Below are 9,034 nucleotides of genomic sequence, written 5' to 3'. Positions count from 1 at the left end.
CCCCCCGAGACCCTCCCCAGGACGGCACCGCCCCCGTTCCTGCCGCTCGCAGCGACCCCCGGCCCCGCGGAGCGGAGCAATAAATGCGCTGGTGCCGACCCGCAGGGCTCGTCTCCGCCTCCTCCCGGTTCGGTACCGGGGCTGGTGGGGGTGTGTGGGGGCGCAGAACCGGCCCCGTCACGGGGCTTCAACCCTCGGGGCTGGGGGGCCGGGTGGGGCCAGGGCCGGGACCCCCGAGCGAGCATCTCCCGAGCGAGCGGTCCCCGAGCTGTCCCCGCCTGTCCCCCGAGCATCCCCCGAGCATCCCCCGAGCTGTCCCCGCCTGTCCCCCGAGCATCCCCCGAGCATCCCCCGAGCCGTCCCCGCCTGTCCCCCGAGCATCCCCCGAGCATCCCCCGAGCCGTCCCCGCCTGTTCCCCGAGCATCCCCCGAGCCGTCCCCGCCTGTTCCCCGGGCGGTCCCCGAGCACGGCTTGGCCGGTGCCTCCCTCCTCGAAGTCCTTGCCCACGGAGCTGCCAGTGCCCATGGGCACTAGAGGGCACTGGGATCCCATCCCGGCACCAGCATCGGGCTGGGGGAGCTGCCAGGCTGTGCGCACGACAAGGACAAGGACACCAACCAGCCAGGCAGGGCTGTATCTTACACACGTACATAAATACAGTTCAGGGGGAGGGAACACCTGTGGGGAGGGGCCCTGCTGCTCTCCAGAGGGTGCCACGCTGGCTGTGTCCATGGGATCCTTCATGGGCCGTGTTCAGGCCTCCATGGAGGGAGGGTGGTGGTCATCCCCCACAGCAGCAGCTGGGACAGAGGTGCTTGGGCTGCAGCGTGGATGGGTCTGAGGCCTCCTGCCCCAGTGTGGGGATGCTGGCAGGGTGTCCCCGTCCTGCCCCACGGCACCTCTGTCCCTCACAGCACCTGGATGTCCCAGATCTGCGTGGCTCGCTCCTCAGCCATGTCCCAAACGATGGCGTGGTCCCGGTCGTAGCTGCGGCCGCCTGCAGGGCGAGGGGGAGGTTTGGGGAGGGCAATCCCCGCTCCTGATGGAAACACCCCCTTCTGGGGCGTCCCTGGGAAAGCAGGGGTGTCCGGGGCTGGGGCCTCACCCTTGATGTCAAGGATCATGTCCTCGAACATCTGGCTGTGGATCCTGCCCCGGGAGTCCACGCTCCAGGTCTGCCGCGGCAGCCGCGTCTCGGACCAGAGCACGGCCTTGGCTCCTTTCCCCGCCGGCCCGATCACCTGCAGGCTCATGGTGGGGGCCACCTGCAGGGGACACGGGCAGGGATGGCCCTCTAGGGCAGCTGCCTCTGGGCTGCAACGTGGGGACCCCCTCGGCGAGAGGTGCGGGTGGTGAGGGTGGCAAAAACTCTGCGGGGAAGGCAGAGGTGGCTTCACATCCCCAGGGGAGACTCGGGGAGGAGAATCGCCGGATCTTTGGGATCAGAGGCTGGGAGAAGCTCTTATAAACCCCGCGGTGGTGTGGGGAGTGCCCAGAGGAGCCCTGCCAGGGGCTGCAGGTCCCCTGGGTGGCGCTGGCTCTCACAGCCGAGCCCTGACCTGGTTTTTGATCAGCCCATCCTCGTAGTACCACACGGAGCTGCTCTGCTCGCTCAGGCTGGAGACCACAACCCTGCCCGCCTTCATGTCCTCCACATCGTCGGGGACCGAGAGGAAGAGCTGCAGCTCCCTGCTCCTGATGTGAAAATAGACCCTCCTCTGCAAGAGAGGAGCCTGGCCTTGCACCCCAGACCCTCCTCTGCAAGAGAGGAGCCTGGCCTTGCACCCCAGACCCGCCTGCCTGCAGCTCCTCACCCGGCTGGGGCTCTGGGAGGGAGGATCCTGCATTCAGGGGGGTTCTCCCCATTGTTCTCCCCCCCAGGATGTCCCCAGGTGTCCCTGGGCGATGGCTGTGCCCGTGACCTGTCCTTGGCAGCTGGCACAGGCACGACTCCCCACGCTGGGATGCTGTGTGTGTTTTACGAGGCACTTGCCCACGGGGAGCATTTCACCACAAAGGCAGCCACTCCCAGGGTGGGGGACAGGAATCTGTGGTGACAGCGCTGAGCTGGTGGCACCGTTCCTGTGTCAGAGCTGCCAGGATCTCCAGCTGCCCCAGCCCAGGGCTGGCAGCTCTGTCTCCCTGTGAGCCCCGTGCCCCGGGGTTTTGGGTTCACCCCAGTGGGTGACACGGCCCTGTCCCCTCCCAAAGGTGCCCCTCACCTGGCGGATGGGGTAGAGGGACCCCACATGCTGGAGCCCGCTGTAGGTCAGCCAGTTGGTGATCTCAGTGCAGTCCAGCAGCCACTGCCGCCCTCGGAAATCACCGTGCTCACACAGCACCCAGCTGTGGGGACAGGGGGCACAGGAGGGGTCACCCTGGGCGGGCAGGGGACACCCAGGGGAGCACAGGACGGGTCACCCCAGGCGGGCAGGGGACACCCAGGGGTGCCAGGGTCACTCACATCCCTCCTTTGACCCGCACGGACAGCACGTGGTTGTTGAAACCCTCAGCCTGCAGACTTCGCACCTCGGAGTTGAGCTCGATCTCCTTCCCCTCGAAGCACTCCAGGCCGTGCAGGAAGATGGAGGGCTCCGAGAAAAACTGTGGGATTGGGGGGCAAAGGGGGGAGTGAGGGCTCCTGGGGGGCAGAGCCAGAACTGGGGGTGCCATGAGAGGGGAAAAACATCCTGAGGAAAAAGGGGAAAGGAAAGGAAAGGAAAGGAAAGGAAAGGAAAGGAAAGGAAAGGAAAGGAAAGGAAAGGAAAGGAAAGGAACTGACCAGTGGAACTCTCCTCAAGGAGCAGATGGCGGTGGAGCAGAGGCAGCCCATGGCGCTGAGCGTGGGGTACTCGCCCTCGGACAGCACGTGCTGCTCCCCTGTGAAGTCCTGCCCATCGAACAGGATCCAGCTGGTGGGGAGGAGCGTTCCAAGCTGACAGAGCTGTCGTGGAGGGCACCCATCCCTCCCCCAGCACCCTGACACCCCACCTGCCCCCGCGGACTCTGCAGGAGCGCGGGGTGAAGGCTTCGGGCAGGGCCTCCTGGTCCTCCTCAAAGGCCACGTGATCCCCCAAGAAGTCAGGCTCTGAGAAAAGCAGGATCTGGGCAGGGGAGCACAGGGCTCGGTGAGGGGGCAAAGCATCACCAGCACCCCAAAGGGGCTGCAGCCCCCTCCCCATCCAGCAGCCCTGACCTTGGAGACGAAGTGCAGGTTGTGCTCCCTGACCTGGAAGGAAGCAGAGCGGGGCTGGTGGGGGTCTGCCCGTGACACCACCAGCCCGGGGGGTGCCGTGGGGCAGGGGCTGTCCCCTCACCTGCAGGATGGGCTGGGCAGAGGCGATGTGGCAGTCGGTGGCGCCCCAGTCCTCGCAGCTGCGGTACACGCCCTTCTCCAGGATGTACTGCTCGCCCGAGTAGTTGGGGCCCTCGTAGGCCACCCAGCTGTGGGGGGCAGGTGAGTGCTGGCCCTTTCCCCCCCCGAGTGTCCCCCCAGCCCCCTGGCACACTCACACTCCGCTCAGCACGTGGATGGACTGCGTGACGCTGCCGTAGCCGGCCAGCCCCGTGTCGGGCAGAGCCTCGCTCAGCTCCACGCTCGCGCCCTCCTCGAAGTCCATGGCCTCAAACAGGACCAGGGCTGGGTCAGAGAAGTCCTGTGGGGAGAAGGAGCCCCCCCAAGCCCTGGTCTGTCAGGGGAAGGGGCTGTGGGCTGGGCACACGCACAGCCGAGGGTGGGAGCAGCTGCCAAACTTTGCTTGGATGATTTTGGGGGATCTCAGGCCTTGCCCAGCTGCCTGATGCAGGCAGGGACGGCTCCCTTTGGGGGTGAGGATGGGATGGGGGTGCCTAGATGTGTCAGATCCCTTCCCCAGCCGTTCCCATTGCTGCCCTCACCGTCCGGATCAGCCGCAGGGACACCAGCTCCTGGCTGTAGCCGCCCCACTGCCTCCAGTCCTGGTACTCGCCTTCCTCCAGCAGGTACTGGTGGCCACGGAATCCTTCCTTCTCGTAGCCAACCCAGCTGTGGCACAGGCAGACACGGGCACTGAGGACTCCAGAGGGTTTCCACGTGCTGGGGCACGGGGGCACCATCCGCAGCTTCTCCCCCAGGTGCCCCGGAGCCATCCCACAGCCCTTCCTGGCTGGGATGCCAGCCCTGCCCTCCCCGTGGCACTCACCAGCCCCCCAGGACACGCAGGGAGCCCACGGTGGGCAGAGCTGGCTCGGGCAGGCGCCTCAGGTCGTAGATGTCCCTGCTGATGGTGAAGCTGCGGCCCTGGAAAGCTGCAGCCTCATAGATCAGCACCTGGGGACAGGTGGGAAAGGTGAGGAAGGGACAAGGTGGGGTGAGGAGGGTCCCAGGGCCATCCCAGCCCAGGGTTCCTGGCTCACCTGTGGCTCACCAGGCCTCTCCACGACGGGACAGCCCTGGAAGGAGAAGGAGCCCCAGTGAGGCTGTGGTGGCAGGAGGAGACCTCGCAGGGACATCTGCTGCCACCCTACAAAGTCTGAGCTGGGTTTTGGGTCATTTTCATTCAAGAAGCTCTTTTGAAGCTTTCCCTCACCCCTAACCCTCAGGAGCACTTTCCAAAGCCACGCTTGGCCCGTTCCCATGCCGTGATCTCACTGATGGCAGCCAGGAGCTGCCAGGACTCACTCACACCTGGACACAGCCCTGGCACCCCTGGCAGCACCCCCAGAGCCAGCACTCACCAGCCTGATGGGATGCATGGAGCAGATGGATGGCTCCTTTGCTCCCCAAGCCTTCAAATTGGGGTACCCGCCCGGCTCCAGAACATAGGGATCGTCGTCAAAGAAAGGCTTGGAGTAAAGCAGCCACCTGGGGGATGGGGAAAGGGGTCACACCCTGTTCCTGCCGGTACCCGAGCCCACCCGCAGCCCCCAGCCCCAGGGTCCCCTCACAGGCCCGAGTGGACGATGATGGAGGCGGCCGCCAGCGCCTGGCCCCGCTCGCGAGTGTCCTCGGCCGAGCCGCTGAAGCGGAGCCGGGCGCCCTCTCCGTTCTCCTGGGCGAACAGGCTGATCTGGGGCGTGCGGTAATCCTGCGGGGACAGCGGCGGCGTTCGGGCCCCGCTCTGTGCCCGCAGGCAGAGCCGGGGGCTCGGGGGTCCCGGCACTCACCCGCACCACCCTCTTGAAGGAGCCGATGCGGAAGGGGCGGCTGCTGCGGGGCTGCCGGCCGTGCCCGCTGTCCCCGGTGTCCCCGGTGTCCCCGTACGCCGTCCAGGGGTTGTCGATCTCCACGTCGCCCTCGGCCAGGACGCATTTGCGCCCTCGGAACCGCGGCTTCTCGTACATCACCCACCTGCGAGCGGCGTGGGGGCGACACGGGGGAGATCCCGCGTTACCGGAGCCCGCCGGGCCCCCGGGGCAGGGTGTGGGGGGCACGGGCTGCACCGCCGCGCCGGTAATTAGCAGCGGCAGGTGATTAGCAGCGGCAGGTGATTAGCAGCGGCAGCACGGGCGCTCCCGGAGCCCGGGCTGCCCTCCCTGGTGTCCTCTCCGCCTGTCCCTACCCGCCTCGGATGACTCGGATGGAGATGGTGTGGGACAGCTCCCAGGACGTGGCGTCGGGGATGTCGTCCCAGATCTCCCGTTTGTGCCCCGCGAAGCCGGCGTCGGAGTAGAGGATGATCTGGGGAGGGCGACACGGCCCGGGAGTGCTGCCAGCCCGGCCCGGCCCGCCAGCCCTGCCCGGCCACACCGCCCTCCCTGTACCTTGCCGGGTCTTGTGTTGATCTTCTCCAAGCCCTCCTTATCGTCCTGCTGGGAAGAGCCCGGGGGACGGGCGGGTGAGGAGCGCGGGGCCACCTCGGCTGAGGCAGCCATGGCCCTGCAGCCTCGCGTCTGGCGCCTGCCAGGCCCTCCCACCGCCCCGGGCAGCCACACCTCGAGCATTCCTGCCCTGCTGGGGAGCAGCCTCCCGTCTGCCCCCGACCCTCCTGGCACCTGCCCGGGACCCTCCCAGCAGCCGTGCTGGCACCCTCCCATCCCTTGACCTCCCATCACCATCCCTTGACCTCCCATCCCAGTGTCCTCCCATGACCCATCCCAGCGTCCTCCCATGACCCATCCCAGTGCCCTCCCATCACCATCCCAGTGTCCTCCCATCATCATCCCAGTATCCTCCCATCACCATCCCAGTGCCCTCCCATGACCCATCCCAGTGCCTGCACTTTCACCCCATGGCCTCTCTGACCAGAGAGGAAGCACCAGCCACATTTTGGGAGCAGGGAAGGATGCTGCAGGGAAGGAGAGCATCCCCCAGTGCTGGATTCACTGGGATTCACTCACCAGGACAGGCTCGAGGCTCAGGGTCACGGTGCTCTCTGGCTCCTCGGGGACAGAAGGGACAGAGCCCGAGCTCAGGGCTTCCAGCACGGCCACCTCGGGGCCGGGATGGCCAGCAGGGCCCAGCCCGTTGTGGTCGCTGGGGCAGGGTGGGTCCGAGCCCCCGCTGCCGTGGGGCAGCTGGAGCAGGGCGGCGCCGGGGCACACGAAGCGGCCGTAGAGCACGCTCTTGTCCAGGCGGGAGTAGGGCTTGCCCTCCTCGGCCCCGGCTGCCCGCTGCTCCAGGAAGTGCGAGAGCAGCGCCATGCCCTTGAGGACGTTCCCTCGGAAGGGCACGCTCCTCTCGGCCGCCGCTTTGGCGTTTCCATCCTCTCCCAGCGAGCCCCCCTCCACCCACCCCTCGCCCTCCGCGCCGTCCCCGGGCACCCCCCGGCGGCTCCCGGCGGCCGCCCGCTCCTCGGGGCTCAGGTAGGGGTTCTCGATCTCCTCCTCTTCCTCGGGGGGCTCCTGGGGCCGCCCCGGGGCCGGGCCCCGCTCCAGCAGCTCCCGCAGGGCCTGGGGCAGGGACAGGGGGGCGCGGGGGGCCACGCGGTGCTCGTGGATGGGCGGCAGGGCGGCGCAGCGCCCCAGCGCCGACGGCCGCGGCTGCCGCGGGGCTTTGGGCGCCTTCCGCATCTCCGAGGGCTCCATGTTCCGCAGCGTGTCCACGAAGATCTCCATGTCCACCAGCAGCTCGGGGTCCTCCTCGCTCGCGTCCGGGGGGCTCTCAGCCGCGGGCTCGGGGGCTGGGGGCTCGCTGGGGGGCTCGGGGACGCTCTCGGGCTCTTGGGCTGCGCCCTGGGGCTCTCCCGTCGTCTCCTCCCCCTCCAGCTCAATCTCAGCCTTTGCTGGTGCCGCTGTTTCGGATGAAGGCTCTGGACCCTCGCTCACCTCTGAGGGTGGGGTCTCGGGGATGCTGCCAGCCCCCGGGGCGCTCTCTGTCCTCGCTGGCGTGGCGGGCATGGTGCCATCCGCATCTGCCACACTTCCCTCACCCGTGGCAGCCGGAGCAGCCCGGCCAGCCGAGGGACACTGCGGGGAGCTGCTCACGCTGCTTTGCGGGTCCCCGGCCCCCGGAGCCGCCTCCACCGCCTCGGGCTCGGCTTGTGCTGAGTCCTTCTCCTCGGGGGATGCCTCCTCTGGGGGCCCGGCGGCCTCTGCGCTGCCCGGCGAGCTCTCCCTGCCCGCTGCGGCCGCCGCAGAGCCGCTGCCCTCCCGCCCGGGGCTGTCCCGCTGTGCCGAGGCCGCGGTGGCCCCGGCGGTGCCGTGCGTCCCGTTCGGAGCCCCCCGTCCCTCCGCGTCCCTGCCCGTCCGCAGCACGGTGACCTGCCGGGCCCTGGGCAGGGCAGGGGCGCTGCCGGCCTTGGCGGCACCCGGGGCACCGGGCCCGTCCCCGGGAGCCGCCGCGGGACGCTCGGCGGGGCGGGTGGGCAGCAGGGTGCCGTGCACGTAGCTCTCCCGGTGCACCGGCACCTCCGCGGAGGGGGAGCCGTCCCCGCCGGGCCCCCCCTTGCCCCGCTCGTCCTGGCGCCGGGGCCGCTGCGCCGGGGCGTAGACCTGCGAGAAGATGGGGCCGTGCGCCGTGAAGTCCTTGAGGAGGCCGGCGGGGGACGCGTGCTCCCGGTGGGTCGGGGCGGCGGGGCCGGAGCCCGAGCCCGTCTTCTCCACGATCTCCCTCTCCCAGGCCTGCAGCAGGAGGGACACGCGGGACGGGCTCCCGTCCCGGCCCCGCGCGCTCCCGGGGCTCTGCAGGCGCCGCGACACCAGCGAGACCTTCTGGAAGCGGGAGCGGCCCTCGGGGGCAGCCGCGGCCCCCGGCTTCATGCTGAGCTCCGCGCTGGAGACGAAGGCTCTGCTCTTGCTGTGCCGGAACGGCGGATCCATGGCAGGGAATGGCTCCAGTTCCGTGGCTCTCCCCGCGCTGCCGGGCTCAGCCCCCGCGGCCGCCGCGCTGGGGCTGGCAGAGCTGCGGGGACAGAAGGAGTCTGGGAGAGCTGAGAACACCCCCCGCGGGTCCCAAAGCGGGCCTTTAAACCCCCAGAGCTCCCTGTGATCCTGAGGGACAGTTTGGGAGCACAGGAGGCGGTTTTGGGGCTCACGCAGGGTGTGGGGACTCCCTGTGCCCGGCCGTGCCAGCGCTGCTGTGTCCGGCAGGGCCGGGGGCAGCTCTGCCACACCGGGGCGGGCTGCGGGCTGCGGGCCGTGGCAGAGCCTGGCGGGGCTCGGGTGAGCCTGGCGGGGCTCGGGTGAGCGTGCACGATGCAGCCGGGCCGTGCCGTGCCCCGAGCTGCGGGATGAGTCAGGCGGGCAGCAGGGCTGCGCCGAGTCAGCAGAAGCAGCAAACAAACAAGCCCAGAAAACAACAGGGAAGCTGCTCCGTGGGGAAAAGCCTGGCTGGGATCGGGAGCTGGGATCGGGTGCTCAGGAGGAGGTGGAGACCTGAGCAGCTGCATCCCCTGACCCTTCCTGTGGCTGCCTGGCAAAGGTGGGATTGCTGCGTCCTCCTCTGCAGCTTCCTCCCAGCAGGGCACGAGGAAACGAACGGGAATAATCGTCCAGAGCTCACCCCCGACCTGAGGTTGTCCCCAGCACGCAGCTCCACCTCCTGGCGATGGCTGCTGCAGGGTGGGCGTCGCTCTGGGGCTCAGGGCAGGGGACAGGGACACAGTGCCACCTCGG

The 9,034-nt window shown here is 68.9% G+C and overlaps 1 protein-coding gene across 1 annotated transcript; it reads right to left on the bottom strand.

Annotated features, from left to right (window-relative positions):
- Positions 1-909: 909 nt before the first annotated feature.
- Positions 910-8,239, bottom strand: CRYBG2 (crystallin beta-gamma domain containing 2). Its single transcript, XM_071453348.1, has 19 exons — positions 6,320-8,239; positions 5,744-5,788; positions 5,542-5,660; positions 5,147-5,330; positions 4,928-5,067; positions 4,718-4,844; positions 4,397-4,432; positions 4,183-4,310; positions 3,899-4,025; positions 3,515-3,657; positions 3,319-3,445; positions 3,198-3,230; positions 2,993-3,105; positions 2,784-2,913; positions 2,466-2,605; positions 2,224-2,347; positions 1,561-1,719; positions 1,107-1,266; positions 910-998 (listed from the first exon to the last, which is right to left on the bottom strand). Exons 1-19 carry the CDS (start codon positions 8,237-8,239, stop codon positions 910-912), a joined length of 4,044 nt encoding a protein of 1,347 aa, XP_071309449.1.
- Positions 8,240-9,034: the final 795 nt, after the last annotated feature.

This window comes from Agelaius tricolor, unplaced genomic scaffold (assembly GCF_023055355.1).
Source record: "Agelaius tricolor isolate 1412-34295 unplaced genomic scaffold, bAgeTri1.0.p SCAF_36, whole genome shotgun sequence".
Taxonomy (NCBI): Eukaryota; Metazoa; Chordata; class Aves; order Passeriformes; family Icteridae; genus Agelaius; species Agelaius tricolor.
This window is presented reverse-complemented; position numbering and strand designations above follow the sequence as displayed.